This window comes from Neovison vison, chromosome 8, assembly GCF_020171115.1.
Source record: "Neovison vison isolate M4711 chromosome 8, ASM_NN_V1, whole genome shotgun sequence".
NCBI classification, from domain to species: domain Eukaryota; kingdom Metazoa; phylum Chordata; class Mammalia; order Carnivora; family Mustelidae; genus Neogale; species Neogale vison.
Window position 1 is genome coordinate 107,351,469 of NC_058098.1, and position 26,654 is coordinate 107,378,122.

Genomic DNA, 26,654 nt, shown 5'->3' on the forward strand with positions numbered 1-26,654 from the left:
TGCCCACTTACCCCTAATGGAAGTGAAAGAACTCCCAAGGACTGACTCCCAAGGATTCAGGTTAAAGATTCCAACTAATTTGTTAGCTAACAGATCAAAATATACACCAAACAATCAACAAAAACCCCAATTACCCTGGCGCCTGCGCAGAGCCACGGGGAAGGAGCGAGCAGACGTGCGCGGGGGGCAGGGCGGCGCATGCGCGAGGCGACCTGCGGCCGGGGCCCGGAGCTGGGTCCCTCCTCCTCATGCGGTGGTTGTTACTCTAGCTGCGGGGCCCTCGCGAGGGTGATGGATTTTGAGAATCTTTTCTCCAAACCCCCCAACCCGGCCCTGGGTAAAAAACCGACCACGGACTTTGATGAAAGGTGATTCCCCATCTTTTAATGCTTTGATCGCAGGGGCCCTAGTCGGATTCCGCCTTTTGGTTCCCATTCGGAGGCAGCCCGGGCCGCGTGTGGGCCACGCCGCTGGGTCGTGCGGGGAGTGCGTGGGCGAGCGTGTGGGGTCAGTCTGGCTGGCGCGGGGGTCGGACGTGGAGAGGTCGCTCTGGAGCCGCGGGAACGGTAGCCGGCAATGGGGCTCGGTTCGTAAGCCGCCACGGCCAGAGGTGCCGGGACCCTGCTTAAGGGGACCAGCAGGGTCCAGGGAGCGATCGCAGGAGGCTCCCCTTTCCCTGCACTCCTGACCCTGGAGACTCGGTTGGAAACCTCCATGTGTTCCCACATTACTCTTCCTCCCACCGGACCGTCAGCTCGTAGGGGACAGATCATTTGTCATTTCTCACTGACACATGTTAAACACCTTTTTTTGTTTGTTCAAGAAAAACCCGAAACCCTTAGTTTATTAAGCAATGAGGGTAAATAGTAAATAATTTGCCTTTAGTTCATTTTGCATCAGAAGACCCTAAAGACCACAGTAAAGCAGCAAACCTCATTTGGATGTAACGTTTCCTTTAGGTTGAGAAAGGGACTGACGCTACTAGCCAAATGGTGCTAATTTATTGATCTCATTTAGAGAGGTGTATAGTGTAATTTATTTACACCCAGATATTCATTTACTTTTTTTTCTGTTTGAAGTGCTAAAAACCAGCTTCTAAACCTGTGTGTTTTCCCCAGTTTCCTTAAGCTGAAATGGAGACACACAGCCTTTTGTTCCTTTATTTTACTCATTCTCTTAATCTGGTTGATTTTTACTTCCTGATATCGCTCAGATTTGTTCACTTATACCTTAATTGAAACTATTACCTTAATTCAGGCTGCCATCAAAAGTTTTACTAAGTGCTTTACGTGAAATATGTCATTTAATCTTAACCTTGAAGAAAAGGAACTGTCCTTGTTTTTGCAGATGAGAAAATTGAGGCACAGAGAGGAACATAACTTGCCAAGATTGCACAATTTAAGTGGCAAAGCTAGGACCAAGTTACCCATGATTTGATTTCTTTGTTTCTAAGGCAAAATAACTAACATAAAATAAGATCTATAAATACTGAAAAGAGAGAAAGACATTAATAACTTACAGATGATATGATCCACCTACAAAGGAAAACAAGAGGAACGTTAATAAACTATTAAAATCCATAGGAGAATTCAGCAAGGTGAATGAATCATCACAAGACAATAGCCTCATGTTAGAAAACAATAGCATCTATCAATTTGAAAATGTGTGGGACAGAACATTCTATTCATAAAAACTGTACTAAACTACATAAAAGACACTTCTGAATTTTTGCCCAAATGTTAGATGTGGAATAGTATTGAAGTATGAAGAGCATCTATGAACAGTTCCTTGTTCATATCCTTTGCTGTTTTTCTCTTCATTGGTCCTTCTCTTTAAAATTTTAGGAACTCTTATCAGCAGATATTTTACTTCGTATTTGTTATTTGCCTTTTGACTGTGTTTATGGCATTATTTTCATTGCATAAAGGATTTTTTTGTTTGTTTTAAATAAGGTTATAGGAATCAATCTTTTATGGTTATTGAGTTTTTTCTTAGTAATTTTATGAGGGGATTACTTATTTCTTGAGCACCTGCCATTATCCTAGGCCCTGGGGCTATAGCAATAAATAAACAAAAGAGATAAAAATCTCCATATTCATGAGATTTTATACCCCCTTCCTCAGACAATGCATAAATAGATAGTATTTTGGGTGATGATAAATACCATGGAGAAAATGAAAGCTGGGTAGCAGGGAAGGAAGAGAGGATGGGATGGCAGGGAGAATGTAGATATTTTATTTTATTTTTTAAAAGATTTTATTTCTTTGACAGAGAAAGAGATCACAAGTAGGCAGAGCAGCAGGCAGAGAGAGGGGGAAGCAGACTCTCTGCTGAGCAGACAGACCAGTGCAGGGACCCCAGGACCCTGAGATCATGACCTGAGCCCAAGGCAGAGGCTTAGCCCACTGCCACTGGCACTTATACCTACATTCAGGATACCACCCAGGTATCCTGAATGTAGGTATTTTAAAGAAGGTAGTTAAAGCCTTTGTAATATCACTGGTAAGTAATACTTGAGTAGGGGAGTGAGGCAGGTTGGTTTCTTTTTTTTTTTTTTTTTTAAAGATTTTATTTATTTATTTGACAGAGATCACAAGTAGGCAGAGAGGCAGGCAGAGAGAGAGAGGAGGAAGCAGGCTCCCTGCTGAGCAGAGAGCCCGATGCGGGACTCGATCCCAGGATCCTGAGATCATGACCTGAGCCGAAGGCAGCGGCTTAACCCACTGACCACCCAGGCGCCCGGCAGGTTGGTTTCTAACGGAGAGAATATACAGGTCCATATAAAGGTCTTGAGATGGAGTGAGTGTGGGTGTGATTGGGTGATGGGAACAGAGTGGCCAGAATGACAGCTGGAGTGGAGTTCAAGGAGCAGGACTTGAAGAGAAGTAGGACTTAAGGGGTACTGGGGGATATGGTCAGGGAGGGAGATCATGTAGGGACTTGTGGGTGCCGTAAGGACTTCGGCTTTTACCCTGAATGAGATGAAAGGCTATTAGAAGGTTTGCAACAAGAGTGACATTTTAGCAGGATCATTGTGGTTGTGTTGAGAGTAGAATGTTACAGGGCAAGAGTAGTTTGGATCATAGTATTAGTAGTAAGAAGTGGTCAAATAAGGATAGATTTTGAAGATAAACTGGACTTTTCACAGATTGGATGGGGATATGGAAGGAGTATACGTTACTACAAGGCTTGGGGACAGTATCATTAGAAGGACGATTTGCTATTTAAAATAACAGGAGAGGGGCACCCGGGTGGCTCAGTTGGTTGAGCGTCTGCCTTTGGCTCAGGTCATGATCCCAGGATGAGTCCTGGGTCCTGAGTCCCGTGTCCAGAGTCTGATGTCAGGCTCCCTGCTCAGCAGGGACTCTGCTTCTCCCTCTCCCTCTGCCATTTCCCCCACTCATGCATGCTCTTTCTCTCTCAAATAAATGAATAAATCTTAAAAAAAGAAAAGAAAAAACCCAGCATGATTAAGTCAAGAGTTGAGTTTGGGCTCTATTAAAAATATGCCAAGCAGCTATCCAGGTGGATGTATTGACTAGGAAGTTGGCTTTGCCTGTCTGGGCCCAGACCTCAGCTCTACCTATTTACTAGGTGTATGGCAAGTTCTGTAAGCTTCCTGTAATTCTGTTTTCATCTCTAAAATGGGCTTTCCACCACAGTACGTATGTCATAGGGCTGTTGTGATGTGGGTCATGTGTGCGGACTCGCTTCTGGCACAGGGTAAGCATGATGATAAGTGTCAGGGGCTGCTGTCACTGCCCTTGGAGTCATCATTGTCAGTATTGCTTCGCCTCCGGAGAGGCTGCTTCCTACTCCATAAGATGATTCATGACTCATAACTGGAGTAGTGAAGGTTCACAGTATATGGCTTATTGGGTCTTGTGATGGCTTCTGTAGAGGCTCACATCTTGGCGCCTTATCTGAGGTGAAGCTCTAGACTCTGACTAGGGACAGATCACTGGTAAATTGTTGAATTGGATGAAGCTGGAAAGCCTGACCTCCTCCTGTAACTTTGCAGGAAGCTCAGAGCCACTATTCCCATTCTTGTGCTAGTAGTGCATTCTAGTTGTAATGTGTTTTTCGAGAATGTACACATTGCTTCCTCCTTGCAAAGGCATGGAACTCCTCTCTTAAACTTTTATTCAGAAGTCACTCCTCATCCAGACACAATTGCTTTCAGCCCCTTGTATTTATGGTGTAAGCCGTTACTTAGATATACCTATAAATTTCAGTGACGTTTTTGTTGATCACCTTCCCACCTTCATCTTTCTTGGGTTCATTTTTAGTTTTGGTAGAATATCCTCAGGTTATTGTCTCAGGCAATGTCTCTGCGTATTTGACTTCTCTGTGCTTGTGAGTCTGGAAACAACTTTTCTTTGTCATCTTGCCACTTGAATGTAAGTTAGGCTCTCTCCTGACCTTGAAAGGCACATTGCGTTCTACCTGAAATACTGCTCTTTGTGATGGTCTTCTTTGTTTGTTAACTTTTCTTCCTTCCTTCCTCCCTCCTTCCTTCCTTTCTTTCTTTCTTGATTTTGTTTATTTGAGAGGGAGTGCATGGGAGGTAGCAGAGGGAGAGGAAGAGAGACAAACAGGCTCCTTGCGGAGCAGAGATCCTGATTCCAGGCTTGTTCCCAGGACCCTAGGATCAGGGCTTGAGCAGACGCTTAACCAACTAAGCCACCCAGGTGCCCCTCTAACTTTTTAAAAAAGTTGATTGGTTGATTATAAGTAATCTCTACACCCAACATGGGGCTGAAAGTCACAACCTGGAGATCAAGAGTCACACGCTCTACCAACTGAGCCAGCCAGGTGCCCCTGTATATATACACATGTATATACACATATACATACACACACACACACACACACACACACACACATATTTTTTTTTTTTTGGCGGGGTAGGAGGCTTTCTTTTTTCTTTTTTCTTACATATCTTTAAAGGTTAGAAGATCCTTGACCAGTTTAGTGTTCCTCATGTATGTACCTATGCTTAACATACTATATTAAAATTGCTTTATTTTTTTTCTCCCAAGCACATAGAAAGTTCTCAGAAGGCAGGGACCAGGTCTTTTTCATTGTTGTATCCCAGGATTTAAGGCCTACAGCCTGGTATATGGTGGATACTCAGTATCTGTTGAATGAATGCAGTGATGAATGAATGGTGGTTTATATAGCTCCTGTTACTAGACCATGAAGGTTATGTAATCTAAAACTTCAGCTTTCTGATTTACTTAGAAGCCCATGTTGACATGTACTGCTCCTAAATTTGTATATTATTCCTTGAAGTATTTAGAGTAGAATTTGAGTTTGGAATTTCTTTGAGGGCAAGTAGAAGGTAAGCCAAAGCCATTCGTTTTAATGCTATGGTATGAACCATTTTCAGATTGAAAAAAACTTCTTATGTTTATTTGATATTTTTGCTGCAGAATCGATGATGGAATAGATGATGCAGAAGTTGAAGAAACACAAGAAGAGAAAAGAAAAATACAAGAAGAGAAAATAAAATGGGAAGTAAAACTGGAATGTGAGCAAATACCCAAAAAAGTAAGATTAAGTTGGCATATTGAAAAAAATGGAGAGGAGTGGGTATGAGAAATTTGTTAGGGGTCCTGTTTGTCCCAGTTTAGTCAGCATTGGAGACCTAGTTGGCTTATATCAAGGAAACCTGATAACACTTCAGAAAATTTATCATTCAGTCATTTAACATGAACTGTTTTAGTGTATTGCTTTTATTTTGGTTTCCCTTGTTTCTGAAATGGGTTGTAAATGGTTTCAAAAACTTCTCTTTGCAAATTAGGTCGTAATGTTTAAGGATTTTGATTTGGTAATAACTTAATAACCTTACTGATTTATAGCTTAAAGCTTATGTTACTTTGTTAGGGCTGCCCTAACAAAGGACTGCAAATTGGTGACTTATGCAACAGAAGTTGTCTTGTGTTTCTGGAGACTGGAAGTCTGAGATCAAGGTGTTGGCAGAGTTGGCTTCTTCTGAGGGCTGTGAGGGAGAATCTGTTTCATGCTCCTCTGGGGGTTTCTGGTGGTTTGCTGGCAATCTTTGGTGTTCCTTGGCATGGCTTCCAGAAGCATCACCTTGATCTTTACCTTCATATTTGAATTGTGTTCCCCCTATGTTCATATGTCTGTGTCTAAATATACCCTTTTCATAAGGACACCGGTCATAATGGATTACAACTTACCCTAATGACCTCATCTTAACCAACTACACATGTAATGGCCCTATTTCCAGATAAGGCCACATAGTAAGGTAATGACTGTTATGAGTTCATCAGGAGAATTTGGGGAGGACACAGTCAACCCATAACAGCCAATATCTGCTCCTCTTTTGCCTCTCTTTGAACTTTCTTTTAATTGTGAAAAAAAAAATTTTTAAGATTTTATTTATTTGTCAGAGAGAGAGAGTGCGCACACAAGTGTGGGGGAGCAGCAGGCAGAGGGAGAAGCAGACTTCCTCCTGAGCAAGGAGCGCCGATGTGGAACTCGATCCCAGGACTCTGGGATCATGATCTGAGCCAGAGGCAGCCACTTAACCAAGTGAGCCACCCAGGCACCCCTTTTATTGTGGATTTTAACACACCACAAAATGATGGGTTTGAATTGGCAGTGAGACTCAAAAGACACAAGTAGGCTTTAATGTGATCCTCTTACACTTAGCTTCATAAAAGTGTACAGGACAGAAAGTACAGGAGATATGGCATCCTCATCTCCTCAGCAAGCCTCTCAGCTACCCAAGCATATCACTTCTTTCACCCTTTGGGGCATGTATGGCTGTTGTGGACCAGAGCCAGGGTCTTAACCCTGAAAATCTGTGGCCTGGATTTTCCTCCATTTTTTTTTAAAGATTTATTTATTTGTGAGAAAGAGCGCATACACGTGTGAGAGAGCGTATGAGTGGGGAAAGGGGCAGAGAGAGAGAAAACTCAAACAGGCTCTACGTTCAGCATGGAGTCCTACTCGGAGCTTGATCTCATGACCCCGAGATCATGACCCAAGCCGAAACCAAGAGCGTGACACTCAACCGACTAAGCCACCCATGCGTATTTTTTTTTATACTGTTTTAGTCTCATAGACCCCAGTCCTTCATGCCCAGTTAAAGGTCCCTAATCCACGTATATCCGAATATAGGAGATAGGCAGGCGGAACACGCTACGGTTACTTAAAATAGATTCCAATAAACAGTTCTGTGACTGGGTGGACACCTGCATTATTCCTAAGTAGGCTTGCTTTGGCCCAGGCTCTTGACTCACAAGTTGTAAAACATCAATGTGCCGTATCACAGGTGACTAAAAAGAGAACACCCAGGGAGAGACTTTGCTAATTCAAGAAAGAACATTGCCCGCAAAGCCTCTAATGTCTTCTTTCTCGGTTATTATTCCTTTGTTTCCTCCTAGAAGTAACTAGAATCCTAACTTGCATGCTAATCAGTTCCTTGCCCTTCTTTACAGTTTTAGTTTTACTACAAATGCTGTCAGCCTTAAAAATACAGTTCTTCCTTGCCAATTTTTACACTTTATAGAAATAGAATAGTATTTTTTTTTAAAGATTTTATTTATTTATTTGACAGAGAGAGATCACAAGCAGGCAGAGAGGCAGGCAGAGAGAGAGGAGGAAGCAGGTTCCCCGCTGAGCAGAGAGCCCGATGCGGGACTTGATCCTAGGACCCTGAGATCATGACCTGAGCCGAAGGCAGTGGCTTAACCCACTGAGCCACCCAAGCGCCCTAGAAATAGAATAGTATTGTATGTGTTCTTTCTCTTGTCTTTTTCCCAACATTGTAAGATTCATAGATGTATACTTGTCTGTTTATTTTCTGAGCTGGATAGTATTCCATTATTGAAGATACTGGATTTCGTTGTTGGTCGACATTTGGTCTGATTTCCATTTTTGGAGGCTATGGGTAGTGCTGCTACGTTCTTTCGCTTGTATCCTGTTGCCCATGCGCTCTATCGTTACCGAAGTGTAAAACTGCTGGGTCTTAGAGTATAAGCATCTTTACCTTTACCTTAATGCCAAACTGTCCTCCAATCCAAAGTGGTTCTACCAATTTTATTCCCAGAGGTGGTGTATGAGGGCCTATATTTCTGCTGCTCCTCACTTGGTCATGTCATCCATCGTATTTTTCACCATCTGATGAAGTAGCTCATTGTAACTAAGTTTGCATTTTCTTTTTTTTTTAAGATTTTATTTATTTATTTGACAGACAGAGATCACAAGTAGGCAGAGAGGCAGGCAGAGAGAGAGAGAAGAGGAAGCAGGCTACCTGCAGAGCAGACAGCCCGATGTGGGGCTCGATCCCAGGACCCTGGGATCATGACCCAAGCTGAAGGCAGAGGCTTTAACCCACTGAGCCACCCAGGCGCCCCATAAGTTTGCATTTTCTTGATTACTGTTGGGATGAAGCATCTTTTCATATGCTGGTCCATTTGGATTTCCCTTTTTTAAGTGCCTGTTCAGATGTTTTTGTCATATAATTATTGGTTTGTCTGTTTTTTTTTTTCCTCGATTTGTAGTTCTTTATTTTGGATCATAAGGGTTTTTTTTCCTTTTATTGTGGGTTATGTGTTGCAAATATCTGCTCATTTTGTGGCTTTACACAATGGTGTTTTTTTTCATTAAAAGTTCATAATGTTCATATATTTAAATTTATTAATGTTCTTTATGGTTAGTGTTTTATTCAAATATCCCAAGATAATAAAAATCTTCTACTGTGATGTCTTCCAAAAGATTTATTGTTTTGCTTTTCACATTTAAGTTTGCAGCCATCTGTAATTGATTTTTCCATTTGTAACTGTGAAGTAGGGGTGACAAATTTTGTTTTATTTTATTTCATTTTTTTCATGTTATCATATCCAGTTGTTCCAGCACCATTCACTGGGGGAAAGAATTGTCTTTCCCCACACTGGTCTGCAGTGTCACCATTGTCAAAATCAAAATCAAGTGCTCACGTTTGATGGGTTTGTTTCTGGACTCAAGTTTGCTTTCTTTTTTTTTTTTTTTTTAAATTAATTAATTAATTAATTTGACAGCGATCACAAGTGGGCAGAGAGGTAGGCAGAGAGAGAGGGGGAAGCAGGCTCCCTGCCAAGCAGAGAGCACAATTTGAGCAGAGAGCACAATGCAGGGCTTGATTCCAGGACCCTGGGATCATGGCCTGAGCCAAAGGCAGAAGCTTTAACCCACTGAGCCACCCAGGTACCCCAGGGACTCCGTTTGCTTCTGCTGGTTTATCTGTTTAGCCCTCCCCCAAGACCTTACCATGTTAATTATTGCAGCTTTATAATAAGTTTGGATGTCAGGCAACCAAATCCTCTCCCCTTGTTTTTCTTCCTTAAATGTCTTGGGTATTTTTTTAACCCTTTGTATTTCTTTTTTTTTTCTTTTTCCCCTCTTTTTATTTTTATTTGCATTTATTCCATGCAGAATTTTCTCCCTGGCCGTAAGTTTTTGTTTCTTTAGTCTCTTCTGGAATATCTTTTTCTTCTGTGCAAACTTCTCTTCTGGTTTAGGAACAATGTGCTCTTTTTCAGTAAGGATCATCTCGATGAGGCAGGGAGAGCTCATTATACGGGTTAATCCGACTGTGAGCCCTCTACACCGCGTCTTGGGGGCTTTGCTCACCTGGCTGTACTCAATGACCAGAGAAGGAATTGATATATAAACCCTTAAGTTCAGCATTACTCTCTGCATTTTTTTTTTTTAAGATTTTACTTATTTATTTGACAGACAGAGATCACAAGTAGGCAGAGAAGCAGGCAGAGAGGAGGAAGCAGGTTCCCTGCTGAGCAGAGAGCCCAATGCGGGGGCTCAATCCCAGGACTTTGGGATCATGACCTGAGCTGAAGGCAGAGACTTTAACCCACTGAGCCACCCATGCGCCCCAACTCTCTGCGTTTTTAAGCAGTAAAAATACAGCACTCTTCTTGGGCTGTCGACCTTGTGTCCAGCCCCTCTGTTCAGCCTGGGCACACCTCCCAACTCCACCACTGTAGTGATGGAATAGTACACACTGCTTATGCAAAGTGATATCTTTTAGATAGTTGGTGGCTTTTCAGATATGCATGCTCTGGATGGCCTGGGCAGTTTCATGTGCATTCTTAAAGTGAACAGAAAGATTTGAACCTCTTGATTTGCATGATTTTTTAGGGTTTTCTAGGTTAAAGAGCGAACCATTTTCAGAGGTCACCTCAGGCCAGTTGGGGAAGAGAGGCCTTTAGCATTTCTTTTTTTTTTTTTTTTTTTAAGATTTTATTTATTTATTTGACAGAGCGAGAGATCACAAGCAGGCAGAGAGGCAGGCAGAGAGAGGAGGAAGCAGGCTCTCCGCAGAGCAGAGAGCCCGATGCGGGGCTTGATGCGGGGCTTGATCCCATGATGCTGGGATCATGACCTGAGCCGAAGACAGAGGCTTTAACCCACTGAGCCACCCAGGCGCCCCGGCCTTTTGCATTTCTATATGAATTTTAGAATCAGTTTGTCAAGTTCCTTGGAAAATCCTGGTCAGATCTTCATTGGGAATGCATTTAATCTACAGATCATTCGGAAGAGAATTGACATCTTTAGAATATTGAATTGTCTAATCTTTCTCTCAACAGTGTTTTGTAATTTTCTTTGTAGATATTTTATCTTTACTTTTTGTTAGGCTTATTGCTACGTGTTTGATGAGGCTATTATAAATTACATCTTTTTTTAAGCATCATTTTCTAATTGTGGGTTTCTCGTAATTTAACTATTCAAGAGTTCTTTCTTGTTCTTTGTTTTGATGTTAGAGATTTCTGACATCTTTTTCATATCTAACGTCTTGAGTGTCTTTATGGTCTGTTTTGCAGCTACTCAACTCTGCATATGTAATGTGAAAGCAACTAGTACAGTATGTAAATGAATGAGTATGGCTGTGTTCCATTAAATTTTCTTTATGGATGCTGAAGTTTGAATTTTGTATAACTTTCATTGTCATGAAATGTTATTCTTTTGTGTTTTTTCCTCCAACCATTTAAAAAAATCTGAGGACCATTCTTAGCTTGCTGACCATTACAGAAACAGGTGGTAAGATGGATTTGGCCTTGGGATCATAGTTTAATGACACCTGCTCTAAAGTTTTGTGATGTGTTTTTGTGTTCCTTCATTGTCCCTTGATTAAAGAAAGGCTGGAAGAGTTGATGGATGGCCTTTGCTTGTGTGTTAGTGGGTCTGTGTCTCTATAGGCTTTTCCTCCAGATGGGAAGCCTGATTGGACACTCAGTACATGGGTGGGCTGTGTGGATAGGTAAGTTTCCTCCAGCATAGTAGTTTTTTTGTTTTGTTTTGTTTTGTTTTTGCAGTATAGTAGTTCTTAACCTTCATTGTGCTCTGTACTCCTTTTGGTAGCCTGGTGAAGCCCATGGATCCCTTTTCAAAATCATGTTTTTTTACTGAATAAAATGAATTACATTGGATTACAAAGGAAATTTACTTTACTGAAATACAGTTATCAAAAAAAAGTAGAAAGAATAATATGTTCTTCATTAATACACTAAGTAATTAGAAGTTCCAGCAGTAGGTCTAATTATTGTAACTTTGACATAGTGGTGAAAATAAAAGATATTTTGAGATTTGCAACAACTGTCATGTGATATATGAAAGTACTAGTGACAGTGGCAGATACTGTTGATACTACTGTTTGTTCCCTTTGTTCAGAACAACAGAATGCTAAATGTCAACTTAGAGGTTGATGTAAATAATGTGTGTTTTTTACCGTCATTCACTGTTCATTGAATTTTGCCCATAGACCCATGTGAGGAATCTCTTCTTGAAAGCAGGGTAGAAATTCTGTTGTACATTGAGTGGATAGAGTATATTTCTAGTAGGGCTTGCTCCCAAGTGCCGGAATGTGGAGGACTTCACTATGGGATCTTAGTACCCACACAAGAAGATCTGGCTTTATCAGACATTTTATTCAATTTCTTTCTTTTCTTTTTTTTTTTTTTTTTTTTAAGATTTTATTTATTTATTTATTTGACAGACAGAGACCACAAATAGGCAGAGAGGCAGGTAGAGAGAGAAGGAGGAGGAAGCAGGCTCCCTGCTGAGCAGAGAGCCCGATGCGGGACTCGATCCCAGGACCCCGAGATCATGACCTGAGCCGAAGGCAGCGGCTTAACCCACTGAGCCACCCAGGCGCCCTTTATTTTCTTTTTTGCCTGGGGTAAATTTCTCTTTGAATGTATTCTGGTGAGAGATGGGAAAGAGAGAATTTGTTACAATAGCTTTGTCTGTTTTTATTGTAGCATCTTAATCCATCCTAGTTTGTAGCCCCATTTCTCACACTCTAACTGAAGTCCAACATCCAATTATAACTTGCTTTTTGTTTTTCAAAAACTTGCCAAGAATTTGTTAGACTTTTCTTAATTACTGATGAATGTACTTTATGTGCTCCCCCACCCCCACTAATATTATGGAACTATTTTTACATTTCTGTACTTTTATTTCTGTGGAGTCTCAGGAGGCCATACTATTCAATAAATTCTCCTGAATTAGAAATCTTTTCCTTAAAAAAGAACTTTATTTAGTCTCCTTCATTAAAGGGAAAAAAGTTTAGTATATTTATATGTTTTCTAAATTATATAGAGAACAACAAATATCAAAGTAATGAGTTTAGGGCTAGCTGCATGAAGAAAAGTATTAAAGCAGTCATTTGTATTTTGTGTCTTCATTGCCCTCTGAAAAGAATAATATCAATTAGTAATACTTACGTCTAATATATAATAAAACAACATAGTTGATGATTGTCCTGGTTTTGTTTATGTTGCCATGTCATCTCACCTCTTCATTTATACAAATCAGACTCGTTATCTCCTCTTAAAGGGGTGTCTGCTTTGGTACGTATTTTGTGTGTAAGGGAGCACTTACTCATTTGGATCATTGTGATATTATGATTCAGATGTACTGAATAGAATTTCATCTCTGTATTTGACTAAGCCAAACTTTGTGGGAGCTGTTGCATAATTGAGTGATTCTCCCTGTGCCCACTAAATAAAATCAAAGGCCGGAGACAGGGTAAACATAATAATCATCACAGGAATTGGCCAACTTTTTCATAAAGGACCAGGTATCTCTGATAAAGGACCAGTGCATCTTGTTGACTTTGTGAGCTGTATTGACTCTGTCACGACTAAACAGGTGTAGATAACAGGGACGTGAATGAGTGGGTGTGACTGTATTCCAGCAAAACTTTGATTAACAAAAACTGGAGGCCAGGCTGACATCTGCAGACCCCTGGCCAGATGTTATGTTTACAAGTTGTTCGATGGTATTGGTTTTAAAGATTTTATTTATTTATTTGAGAGAGAGAGAGACAATGAGAGAGAGCATGAGCGAGGAGAAGGTCAGAGGGAGAAGCAGACTCCCCATGGAGCTGGGAGCCCGATGTGGGACTCGATCCCGGGACTCCAGGATCACGCCCTGAGCCGAAGGCAGTCGTCCAACCAACTGAGCCACCCAGGCGTCCCTATGGTATTGGTTTTAAAAGGTGCCCTTTTGGGGCGCCTGGGTGGCTCAGTGGGTTAAGCTTCTGCCTTCAGCTCAGGTCATGGTCTCAGGGTCCTGGGATTGAGCCCCACTTCGGGCTCTCTGCTCAGTGGGGAATCTGCTTCCCCCTCTCCCTCTGCCTGCCTCTCTGCCTACTTGTGCTCTCTCTCCCTCTGTCAAATAAATAATTAAAATCTTAAAAAACAAAAAAACAAAAAACGGTGCTCTTTCTTGAAAACTTGGAGACAGGGAACTTGGTGGCCTGATATTTTTGGATTGGTTAAAAGTCTTATCTGGTATAATGAAGATGAAGTAGTAGTGTACATTGGGGCCATTGTCAGGTTAGGAAACTATCTCCACTTGATTCTTCACACAGGGAGCAAATTCATTTCATAGGCCTATGATCAGTCCTCTGGTGTACAACTCCTAGCTTTGAAGTTAACATCAAAAGTAAGCCATGAAATTGGACCACCTGGTATATTTTATAATACTGATTCTTCTGGTTTGTTTTTTGTTTGTTTTGAGTCTACTGCCTTCATCAGTTAAGTGGAAGTAGATAAGAGTGCAGATCCCAGAGCACAGTCTGGAGCAGGATCATTGGCCAGTTTAATGGTAGACATGTTATCTCTTCCTGACATCAAAATAGGAACCTTTTAGCACTTGGACGTTTCTTTATAAGTCTTTTAATTAAAATGTGTCATACATACTAACTAATTATACAACTTGATACCCTTGTGTCATCATGTGTAGACATGTATACCAATGTTTGGACATTCTTGTACACAAAATACTTTAAGTTGTCTGCTGTGATCATCTCAGGCTGACTCAGGGTCAGCTGCCATACCCGGCTTCCTCTTCCTGTGGGCACCTGTACTCGCTTCTGTTGCCTTGGGGTTGCTGCACCAAAAGAGTTAGAAAACTCTTTCTGAAAGTAAAGTCAATTTGATTACAGAGAACTGGGCAGTTCTTTATTGCTTGTCATTCGTGTGAGCCACCAATGCCGTGAGTTACAGGAAAAATAATGGGCTTTGCTAGCAGTGATGTATTTTAGTGTAGTGGATTTTCACTTGGGCCATTAGAGTTTACTTACTCTTTTATGAAATGTTGAGTTACTGAATTAAACCATTTGAAAGCATAGTTGATGCAAAGGGAGAAATAACACATGAAGTATAATACTGTAGTTCAGTCAAATAAATTATATTAAATAATTAAGATTTGGGGGTTTACTCTTTTAATTCAGTAAAGCATTACTGAATTCAGAATCTTCCATCAACTTTTTTTCAAGGATGGATATGTTCTGTTGGTTTTTGTTTTGTTTTAGTTCTGGAACATTTTAAAAATGTAAGAGTGGAAAGAATAGTATACGAACTCCTATATATCATCACCCAACCTCAGACATGATCAGTTCATGGCCAGTCTTTATTTCTTCTTTATAACCAGATTGTTTTGAATCATGCCAGCTTTTTAAAATTGGAAATTTGATTTTTACTTAGTTTAGGCACTTTGGGAACTCCACAACATCCCCGAAGAATTTGCAGTATAGAAAATCAAGAAGTAAGGACTATGATGTGTATAGTGATAATGATACCTGCAGTCAGGAATCAGAAGATAATTTTGCTAAAGAGCTTCAGCAGTATATACAAGCTAAAGAAATGGCAAATGCTGCTCAATCCTTACCATTTCCTGAAGAATCAATGAAGAAAGAGGGAGCGAAGGATACCCAGAAAGGTAAGGGTGAAACTATTTTGTCATTTAAAGTTTATGTAGACAATCAGTGTCAGTTGTCCGTAAATGGACTGGGGTTTGGGGAGGGGGAGAGTTTCTCCTGCATTTTATCTCAAAGTAAGATCATGCTTTCCTTAGGTCTTTACACCAGATGTGAGCTTGCACTGCCTGAGATGCCCACTGCACCCCGCAACCTGGCCATTCAGTGTACAAATGCAGAGTTTACAGGAGGGTTATCAAAGCCCATGACTGCTTTGAAAGGGAGAAGGCTAAATCCTTGGCCTCTGCATATATGAAGGACAAGATGTGCCTGTTTGCTCTCAGTTTAGAGAGGAATTGACTTAATGTGTGATACTGTGGTGTGTCAGACTATATATTCTTTTAGATTACTAAAATAAAATATATTATTTTAGATTACTAAAATGAAATTTAGTCGTAGGTATGAGGACAAATGACAGCTACAGAAGACATTAATCCTCCGTTTTACTGTCTTTTTTCTTTTTTTATTCTATTTTATTTTCTAACGTAATCTGTACACTCAGTGTGGGGCTCAAACTCACAATCCCTGGATCGAGAGTTGCACGCTCTACTGACTGAGCCAGCCGGGCTCCCCTCTGCTTGTATGTAGAAGGTTTTCAGTGAAAACCCTGACAGTAGTATATGAGGTAATTTTAAACATTTGAAGCTTTTGTTGCTAGAGTGCTATGGCAATTCCTAATTAGCTCCATAACACTCTGAACCCTTCAAAAGGATCTGGCTTATGGCAAGCAAGAGTCAGACGCTCAAGCAACTAAGCCACCCAGGCGCCCCTATAGAGTGTACCTTAGAGTAACCTGCTGTTGTGCCTTCATGTTCTCGTAAATTAAAATTAAACTTTTAACACTTAGTGTCTAAGATTTAAACACATAAGATTAACTTTCTTGTTTTCAGCTGTTAAACAAAAAAATAAAAACCCTAAAGCTGTCCAGAAAAATGGTAAGCAGAAGAAAATGAAGCGAAAACGGGCTGGCACGGGCCAGAAAGGATCGAACGCTTCCTTGCAGAACAGAAGCTCACAAGAACAGGTCGGTACAAGAGTGCAGGCATGCAGGAGGTCACTTACTTGCTGCAGAATTTTTAATCTTACACCACCATGACGAGCCGCAGAACGAGGGTGTTCTGATGGTGAAAAATCTCCTCACCGGCAGTGGGCTCTCCCATGTTCTTCGCTGTCACTGTCACAGCTGCCTTCCCTCTCGCTCATCCTGAGTTAAGCCTTGGTGTTGTCCCTGTTACTTCAGTACGTGCATACAATTCCCTTGATTTTGGACTGTTGTACTGTCAGTGACTGGAAAAACAGGGGAAGCAGGGAGAAGATAAAGAGCCCAAGGGAGCACTTCAAAAGTCACAGAGTCTTAGAGGGTTTCTACTGTTGCGGTCCCTGTGGACATGAAAAAGGAGTATTTCTGAGCGTTGACCTTATAAAACACCCCAACCCTCCTGCTATTTTTATTTTGTTCTTTAGAACTTCCTCTTCCTTATGTGGTCCCTATACACTATGGAGTCTTATGCCTCCATCAGAAAGGATGAATACCCAACTTTTGTAGCAACATGGAAGGGACTGGAAGAGATTATGCTGAGTGAAATAAGTCAAGCAGAGAGAGTCAATTATCATATGGTTTCACTTATTTGTGGAGCATAACAAATAGCATGGAGGACATGGGGAGATGGAGAGGAGAAGGGAGTTGGGGGAGATTGGAAGGGGAGGTGAACCATGAGGGACTAGGGACTCTGAAAAACAATCTGAGGATTTTGAAGGGGCGGCGATGGGAGGTTGGGGGAACCAGGTGGTGGGTGTTAGGGAGGGCACGGATTGCATGGAGCACTGGGTGTGGTGCAAAAACAATGAATACTGTTACGCTGAAAAGAAATAAAAAATTAAAAAAAAAAAAGAAGAACTTCCTCTATCTTGGTCTGCGGATGTTTTCAGGATAGGACAATAAGGACTCTGCTTTTCTGAGGGCTTCTAAACTAACCTTTTTTCTTAGGCTTGGTCCAGAAGACAAGAGTTAGGGGTGATAAAATATTAGATCAAATATAATAGAAAAACATATTTATGTAAAAATCTTGCCTTGCTTCCATATTTTACACATGAGAAATCTGAAGCCCTGGGAGTTCAGGTAACTGCTCAGAGTCACACAGGGCCAGGCCATAGCTGGAACTTTATTTGCTGACCCCATCAGTATTCCCTTTGATTCTTTTGGTTTACTTTGACTCAAATGATCATTCAGCGGACAGCTTTCCTACATGAGGAATGAATTATAAGCATGGTTAGAATTTAATAACATAGATAAAACCAAGGATTTACACTGACCCATCTTTTTTATTAGACACAATTTTGATGGTGTTAAGTGGAAATTTGACTTTATTACAAAGCAGATCACATAAATGTAGTTAGGTCCCTTTGCACATACTAAATTCGTAAAACTATTCAGAAATTTGGTATTGCAAGAGCTATAAACTACACACAAGTTAACACACTAAAAATAGTTTATATTTCTGAAAAGCTAGAATGTATTATGAAATTCCCCTTTTGTTTGTATATAAAAGTCACCTTTTGTTTTTATATCTCTTTTGCCATCTTTGAGGTTTTATTTTTAGTAATGTTTGTTAACTTGAGCTGGTTATTATTCCCTCCTCTCACTCAGAGATCATCTCATTGGAATTAAAGAGCATGCTGCTTTTGGTTCACCTTACAGTTTCCAGTTTTGTCTCCATTGTTAAGAGCCTTATTCCTAGACTTCGTTTAATTTTTTTATCTGATTTTTTAAAAAGATTTTATTTATTTATTTGAGAGAATGAGAGAGAGAAAGAGAGACGGTTAGGGGGAGAAGCAGACTCCCTGCTGAGCAGGGAGCCCAGTGCAGGACTCGATTCTGGGACTCCAGGATCATGACCTGAGCTGAAGGCAGTCCCTTAACCAACTGAGCCACCCAGGCGCCCTTTTTTTAATCTGATTTTTAAAAATGAGGGCGGGGCATCTGGGTGGCTCAGTGGGTTAAGCCTCTGCCTTCGGCTCAGGTCATGGTCTCAGGGTCCTGGGATTGAGCTCCACATCGGGGTCTCTGCTCAGGAGGGAGCCTGCTTCCCCCTTTCTCTCTGCCTGCCTCTCTGCCTACTTGTGATCTCGCTCTCTCTCTCTTTCTGTCTGTCAAATAAATAAAATCTTTAAAAAAAAAAAAGGGCAGAGTATAATAAAATATTTGAATTGCACACACACTAATATTCAGTGCTGGAATACTGTTATAATTGGCAGAATATTTATTTTTCAAATGATGTGTAAAAGTTCAAGTCTTTCAAATAAAGGCCAATTTAGAAGAGTCACTTTGTAATGTTTTAAAGGTGGTTAAAATGATTTTGTGCAATGGAATAAAATATTTAAATTTCTATTTCTCACATTTAGTTGTTTGTTTTTGTTTTCAAAGGATGATAAACCTAAGGAGAAGCAGCCGCGTGTGAGAATGAGTCAGGGATTCATCAACCAACATACAGTGGAACGCAAGGGGAAACAAATTTGTAAATATTTTCTTGAAAGGAAATGTATTAAGGTATAAAAAACTGTGTAAGCAAAAATATACTAAAATTTGAAGTATAACAAAAATGTGCTAAAGCCAACTCCCATTTCCATTGGATAGTCTAAAAGCATACCTGTACATTTTTATAACTGTTTCCTTCTGAAAGATTCAACTAGAATACTTTATTGAAATATTTTTCTATGTTTTAGAAAGATACTTTTTAAAAAATGCTTTGGGTTAAAAATGTTTAGGTCCTGGGGCGCCTGGGTGGCTCAGTGGGTTAAGCCGCTGCCTTCGGCTCAGGTCATGATCTCAGGGTCCTGGGATCGAGTCCCGCATCGGGCTCTCTGCTCTGCAGGGAGCCTGCTTCCTCCTCTCCCTCTCTCTGCCTGCCTATCTGCCTGCTTGTGATCTCTGTCTGTCAAATAAATAAATAAAATCTTTAAAAAAAAAAAAAATGTTTAGGTCCTAAGATTTTAAGCAGGTATGTGTGGTATGGTTATAAGATAGCTCTTTACGAATTAGACTGTAGTAAAAAAAAAAAAAATGTTTTATACTTTAGTGTTTCTGAGACTTTCTGGAATCATTTGCTTATCTTAAGCTTAGTAATAATTGAATGACTTAACTTTGAGAATGTTAATGGCTTTTCCATGTTCTGTTTTGGCTCAGGGAGACCAGTGTAAATTTGATCATGATGCCGAGATAGAGAAGAAAAAGGAAATGTGTAAATTTTATGTACAAGGATACTGTACCAGAGGTGAAAACTGCCTATATTTGCATAATATCCTTTATTACAAAATATAATAACTACTTTTTCTAAATATTTACATGAACATTTTAAATACATGTAATTTTCAATGAAACCCATGTTTTAGCTATGGTAAAATTATGTTATCCAAGCCCAACTCAGTATCAGAGTGGTTAATTGTGTAGGTTGGTTTTTTTCCCCAAAGAAAGAAAAGATGGATTCTTCAGCAAATCATTCTTCTCTCAAATCAAGATCATTCACCTGGGTATAGGATAACAGCAGGTTCATGAGACCTATTCAGCCCCCAGAAAGACTGTCAGAATTTCTGTTGTGACATTAACTAATTGTATTTATATTTACGTAAGTTACTTTGTTGTTGTTGTTTTTCTTTAATGATTTTATTTTTAAGTAGTCTCTGCAACCAATGTGGGACTCAAATTTACAACTCTGCATGCTCTATGACTGAGCCTGCTAGGTGCCCTCATCTAAACTACTTCAAAAAAAGGAGGAGGAGGAATTACATAATTTGGGAGTGCTTATTTTCTATATATTCTATACCAAATAGAGGTTAATTGTCTTAGTTTGGAAAATAACCCTAACTCTCAGTGCAAATGGTACAGACATGTTGTGAAAACATGGATCATAAACATTTTAGGGTAATAGCACCTTTGGGCACCACAAAAGTTGTTTTCCATCAGTCATTCAATAGAAGGAATCTCAATTCTAACTTGGTGTTTTTTCCTAGAAAATAATATTGAAGTTATTTAATTGATCCTATTTTAAACAAGCCTTATATCTGAAGGATTCAGATTTGTGAGGCCTATCATTGTTATTGACTTTAATTTTCCCACCCCAAAAGAATGCTTCAAAGTATTTGAAATACACAGCCTTTTCTTAAATTAGTGAAATATGCTGGTAGTTTATTGTGAAAATGGATATGAAGGAAAAGCATCCTGTGATAGCCATTAAACTGAATTTATATAGTTATTCTAAAATTAGATGTTTCATGTAATTCATTTAGTAATCTACTGTCTCATATTTTAAATAGAGATTTTAGTGTTTCTACTATTAGGAAAGACTTTTATAGAGGGCAAATAAAGTCAGTAAATTAATAACAAAATATTTTAATTGGATTAAACATGTTCTCTTCCTTAACATTTGGATTACATGAATATCCTTGCAAGTTTTACCATACAGGAACAAAGTGTTATCAGGGTGAATATTGCAAATTTTCACATTCTCCACTGACTCCTGAAACACAAGAATTGTTGGCCAAAGTAAGTACAATTTTAATTTTTGTTTTTCTTTTTTTTTCCCCAATTTATTTATTTTCAGAAAAACAGTATTCATTATTTTTTCACCACACCCAGTGCTCCATGCAAGCCGTGCCCTCTGTAATACCCACCACCTGGTACCCCAACCTCTCACCCCCCCCCGTCACTTCAAACCCCTCAGATTGTTTTTCAGAGTCCATAGGCTCTCATGGTTCGCCTCCCCTTGTTTTTCTTTTTTAAAGAGAATGTTTGAACTAAAGACTAACTTTGAACTAAGAATTTTGAAAATACACTCTTCTTTAAGGTTACCATATGGGATGTATTAGGACTGACAGTCTTAGAATTTAATTCCATATAGAAAATTAATATTCATATATATATATATTTTGTAGCTTAAAGGAAAATTTATACTTACTGCTGGTGAGAACATTCCAGTTTATACTAATACAAGCAATAAGTATAAATTGAATGTTCTTAAAACCTTCAATGTAGTTAGCAACCTTGGTAGCCAAGCTAACCAAAGGAAAACAAAATAAATAGGAGAACTAGTACTCCTGTTACAATCTTAGAAGGAAAGCAAAGAATCACTGGATGGTAAATATTTTTAGAGTTACACATACTCAAGTAGTTATTTCAAAAGTTTTCTTTACCAGGCGCCTGGGTGGCTCAGTCGGTTAGGCATCTGCCTTCAGCTTGCCGTGATCCCACAGTCCTGGAATTGTTGGGCTCTCTGCTCAGTGTGGGAGCCTGCCACTTCTTTCTTTGCCCACCTCTCATGCTCTCTCTGTCTTTCTTTATCTCTCACTCATATACATAAAATCTTTAAAATTTTTTTCTTCTTCAAATACTCTTTCAGGGCACCTGGGTGTCTCAGTGGGTTAAGCCTCTGCCTTCGGCTCAGGTCATGATCTCAGGTTCCTGGGATTAACTCCCTCATTGGGCTCTCTGCTCAGCAGGAAGCCTGCTTCCCCACCCCCTCTCTCTCTACCTGCCTCTCTGCCTACTTGTGATCTGTCTCTGTCAAATAAATAAATACAATCTTTAAACAAAAAAACCTCTTTCAATGAGGAAAGATAACTGAAAAATAAGTCATTTATATTCTTTCATTTCCTATATGTTAATTGGAATTAGTGTCTTCAAAATTAAATTGAAATATAGGGGAAAATAAAAGATTCTCCTAGAACCAAGCCATACCATCTTGTGGCAGAAAGTTCTCTTTAGTAATACAAATATTAGAAAGTCAAATGTACTTATTTCTGGATATTTTTAGGTTGTAAAAATGAAGACTTACCCTGGAATTAAAAGTCATACCAAATATTTTGTTGTTACTATGAAACATATATGAAAAAAAGATAGATATAAAAGTTGTCTTTCAGGCCTCATTGTGAACATTAGGTGATTACTAGGATAAATAGTGTTGGACTCACTAGACAGTTCTAAGAGCATTATGATGTACTTGAATTAGACATTGATGCATAAAAATGATTGTGTGATTTTTTTTCATATTAGGCTTTGGATACGGAAAAGAAGTCATCATGAAAATAAAAGGCATAAAAAAGGTAAAATTAGCTTTTAGCACATTTCCTTTTTGTTCTCTGAAACATCTGTAGAAATTGGCTTGGAAACATAGGACTTTTCAATTTTCTAAAATAGAAATCTTTTTCTGTATCTTCCCCTGCTAACAAATTATAAAATATTTGCTACCTATGCATGGATATATATGTCCATGTCCTTGGGCCTACTTCCCTCTCTTAGTTTGTCACTATCTTTTGTAGTTTTATCCTCCTCTTTTGTTTCTTTGTAGATTTACCAAGTGTGTGTGATTCGTGAAATAGTGTATTTGGTTTTGTTTGTGTTTGGATTTTATTTAAATAGCTTGGATTTTATTTAAACAATAAATATTCTATGTACTCATTTATATATTTATGTGACTTGCTATTTTCACTCATCATTACACTTCTTTTTTGGTGGGGGGTGGAGAGAGAGAGAGGGAGGGCAAGCCAGGGAGCAGGGGAGAGGGGCAGAGGAAGAGGGAGAGAGAATCTCAAGCAGGCTCCATGCCCAACTTGGAGCCGGATGCAGGGCTTGATCTCATGACCCTGAGATTATGACCTGAGGTGAAATCAAGAGTCAGATGCAGAACCAGCTGAGCCACCTAGGTGCCCCTCAACATTATGTTTCTAGATTCATACATGTGGATACACATAGCTCTTATTCATTAATTTATACTTTCATATAGCATTTCATTCTATGAAGATGTTAAAATTTATTTGGTCATTCAACTACTGATGGACACTTAGGTTATTTTCAATTTTTTAAATATAAGGTATTGTTAAAATTAATTATATGTATGTCTTTTGATATAGTTGTATGTGCATTATCCTGGATATAAACCAAGGAAAATGTAAAATTTAGGATAATATCAGTCTTTTTTAAAGTAGTTAGAACAGTTTATATTCCCACCAGCTGGGACGCTTGGGTGGCTTAGGGACACCTGGGTGGCTCAGTTGGTTAAGCGGCTGCCTTCGGCTCAGGTCATGATCCCAGTGTCCTGGGATCGAGTCCCACATCGGGCTCTTTGCTTGGCAGGGAGCCTGCTTCTCCCTCTGCCTCTCTGCCTGCCATTCTGTCTGCCTGTGCTCGCTCTCTCTCCCTCTCTCTCTCTGACAAATAAATAAATAAAATCTTTAAAAAAAAAAAAGATTTAAAGAATGTCCTTGATGAAACAGTAAAGATTATTAATGTTAAACCTCAATTCTTGGTATGTCTCGTCAATATTATGTATAGTGAAATGGAAAGACGTATAAAGTATTTCTACCTACTCAGTGGTATTCTCAAGGAAAAACATTTGTGTGCTTTTATCTTTTTTTTTTTTTCTAAAGATTTTATTTATTTATTTGACAGAGAGAGATCACAAGTAGGCAGAGAGGCAGGCAGAGAGAGAGAGAGAAGGAAGCAGGCTCCCCGCTGAGCAGAGAGCCCGATGCGGGGCTCGATCGCAGGATCCTGAGATCATGACCTGAGCCGAAGGCAGCACCTTAACCCACTGAGCCACCCAGATGCCCCAAGTGTGCTTTTATCTTAATTGCAAGCTGAGGGGCGCCTGGGTGGCTCAGTGGGTTGAGCCGCTGCCTTCGGCTCAGGTATCTTAATTGCAAGCTGAATTAGCTGTATTTTTTCATGAATACTCAAAAGAACAACTAAGGGGCAGACTTTTTTTTTTTTTCAGACGTAGATGTTCAGCAGGTACTTTTTCACAAATGAATGCAATTACCCCATTACTTCAAGGAAAGTAACTGAAAATATTCATTATCAATGATAGAATTCTGGCTTTTGAGCAAAAATTATAATTTGGAACATTTGATCTGTTTCTCTGAGCGTGATTGCTTTCCTGTACTTTTTGTCAGATTGGTTGGTAATATTAAAGACTATGATATTTTAAAATGTGGTGTTTTAAATAATGTATAATGAAACATTTGAAAGGTATGCATAAATTAGTAAGCTAATATTTCCAAATAAATAAGGCATGGTGTTTCAAAATTATGCATGGGTTAAACATCCATCCAACATCCATCCAACCTACAATATAAATTATTGTGTTTTAATAACAGTACAAAAATTTCCTTCTTGGGGCACCTGGGTGGCTCAGTGGGTTAAAGCCTCTGCCTTCGGTTCAGGTCATGATCCCAGGGTCCTGGGATCGAGCCCTGCATCCGCCTCTCTGCTTGGCGAGGAGCCTGCTTTCTCCTCTCTCTCTGCCTGCCTCTCTGCCTACTTGTGATCTCTGTAAAATAAATAAATAAAATCTTTTAAAAATAATAATAATAGAATACCACCTTTAAAAAAGGTTTCCTTCTTGTGGTTTCAGATTTATATTGTAACTGGAAATTTGATTGCATTTGCTTTTAGTATGTGTTTGCTCACCACTTTATTTTTTAGCTTTTCTGAATAAGTTTTAGCTTTTCTCATGTGAAGTATATAATATGGTTGGGTTTTGTTCTGTGAGCCAAATGTAAAATCCTTTATTTCTTTTGATAAGTGAATAATTCACATTTATTGAAATGACTGAACATTTGGGTTCGTTTCTTTCATTTTATAGTACAGTTGCTGTGTAAATTATGTTACATTTGTGTGTTTTCCCACTATGATGCATTTTCTTGTTTTGCTCTTTTATATATTTTGCTTTTCTTCATCTCCTTTTTATCCTTTTGTTCTTTTTCCACTTTTATCCAATAAATCTTATTAAGTTTCCATTAAAATCTCTGCTGTCGGGACGCCTGGGTGGCTCAGTTGGTTAAGCAGCTGCCTTCGGCTCAGGTCATGATCCCAGCGTCCTGGGATCGAGTCCCACATCGGGCTCCTTGCTTGGCAGGGAACCTGCTTCTCCCTCTGCCTCTGCCTGCCATTCTGTCTACCTGTGCTTGCTCTCTATCCCTCTCTTTCTGACAAATAAATTTTAAAAAATCTTAAAAAAAAAAAAATCTCTGCTGTCTTGTAACATAATTTACATTTTTGATATGATCTCTTTTTTGTATCATTTCTGAGGTCAGTCAACTCTTGTTTCATTACTGGCATTTTTTTGTTCAATTTTTGTCTTAGTTTTTGAATTTTAATTCAGGATATTTAATTCAGTTTGGATTTTTGTGTTACAGTTTACTGCTGCTGCATGGCTGCATGGGGAAGGGAGTAGGGGTGGATAAGTTGGTAATTTTCACTGGCTGATGTGTTTTGTTGTTGGGTTTTTTTTTTTTTTTCCTGTAGTTTTGTATAGATGAAGAATACTTATGCCTACACCCGTTCAAGACTGTTGATTTGGAGTGGTTTACAAGAGTCCTCATTTAAAGCGCCCTCTTGTGTCGGTATGATGTTGTGCATCTTCTTTAATGGACGGTGTGGAGGGGACAGAATCTAGTGTATGAGTGAGGGAATTACCTTCACCAAGATACTCCAGCCCGTGGAACAAGAGGGGAGCATATATGGCAGAGATGCTGGCTGGTAGGTCAACTTTGTGATACTGAATTGCAGAAGTCTTTTGATTGAGTTTTGTCAATAAAATAGAAAGAAAGGTTAACCTGAGTGAGGATGGATGAAGAGATAGAGGAGAACGAAGAGAGAAAACTGTTAAGTTTCTCTAAGAAGACACTGGGATAATAGGTAGATGATGACTATAGTTAGATCTTTTCATGTCATTAAATACATTTGCAACATATTTTTAATGGTTGCTCATAATTTTGTTTTATGGCTTAAATTACGGTTTTGTGATTTTTTTTTTAAAACCACTTTCCTGTTTTTTCCAGTATCTTACTATTGTAAATAAAATGGAGCAATGCCTCTTGCTATGCCATTCCTATACTTGGAGTTCTTAACTTTTTTTTTTGTTAAGGCATGAGAATGGTTATATTTTTCGTTGGTTCATAAACTGTAGTGAAATCGTATTGTACACTTGTGTAAAATGTAAATTTTAGAAGTGTGATGATATGTTTAACATGATAGTCAAAAGCAAAATTCTCCAAGCACAAATCATGAGATCCTAAATATGCACTTTTATATAGTGGTACTGATTATTATTAGAAAAATACTGGAAAACTGAAACTGTCATCATCATATTGTTTTATTGGTGGGAAGACTAATAGCATCACTGACTTGCTGTATACAGAGTATACCAAAGGTAGCAAATTTTTAGCAAAGTTCTGTTTGAAAATATGAGTCAGTTACTTTGCTTGTAACGTAATCCTGCTAAAGCAGGAAAGAGAATTGTGGGTGTTAGGGTCCATGATCAAAGGAACGAGACTGATACAAAGCGAAGGTCAAGCAAAACTTGGA

The 26,654-nt window shown here is 39.3% G+C and overlaps 1 protein-coding gene across 1 annotated transcript; it reads left to right on the forward strand.

The window, feature by feature from the left end:
• Positions 1-206: 206 nt before the first annotated feature.
• On the forward strand, positions 207-26,654 carry ZC3H8 (zinc finger CCCH-type containing 8). Its single transcript, XM_044261616.1, has 9 exons — positions 207-368; positions 5,436-5,553; positions 15,024-15,258; positions 16,186-16,319; positions 18,720-18,842; positions 19,479-19,590; positions 20,725-20,834; positions 22,341-22,390; positions 25,593-26,654. The coding sequence occupies exons 1-8, from the start codon at positions 292-294 to the stop codon at positions 22,368-22,370; spliced, it is 939 nt and encodes a 312-aa protein (XP_044117551.1). The 5' UTR covers positions 207-291; the 3' UTR covers positions 22,371-22,390; positions 25,593-26,654.

Excerpts from the sequence above, each read along its gene's own strand:
- ZC3H8 (XM_044261616.1), top strand. The coding sequence starts at position 292 with ATGGATTTTGAGAATCTTTTCTCCAAACCCCCCAACCCGGCCCTGGGT. Across the intron at positions 5,554-15,023 it reads GTGAGCAAATACCCAAAAAA|TTTAGGCACTTTGGGAACTC; the intron begins GTAAGATTAAGT and ends ATTTTTACTTAG. Across the intron at positions 15,259-16,185 it reads AGCGAAGGATACCCAGAAAG|CTGTTAAACAAAAAAATAAA; the intron begins GTAAGGGTGAAA and ends TCTTGTTTTCAG.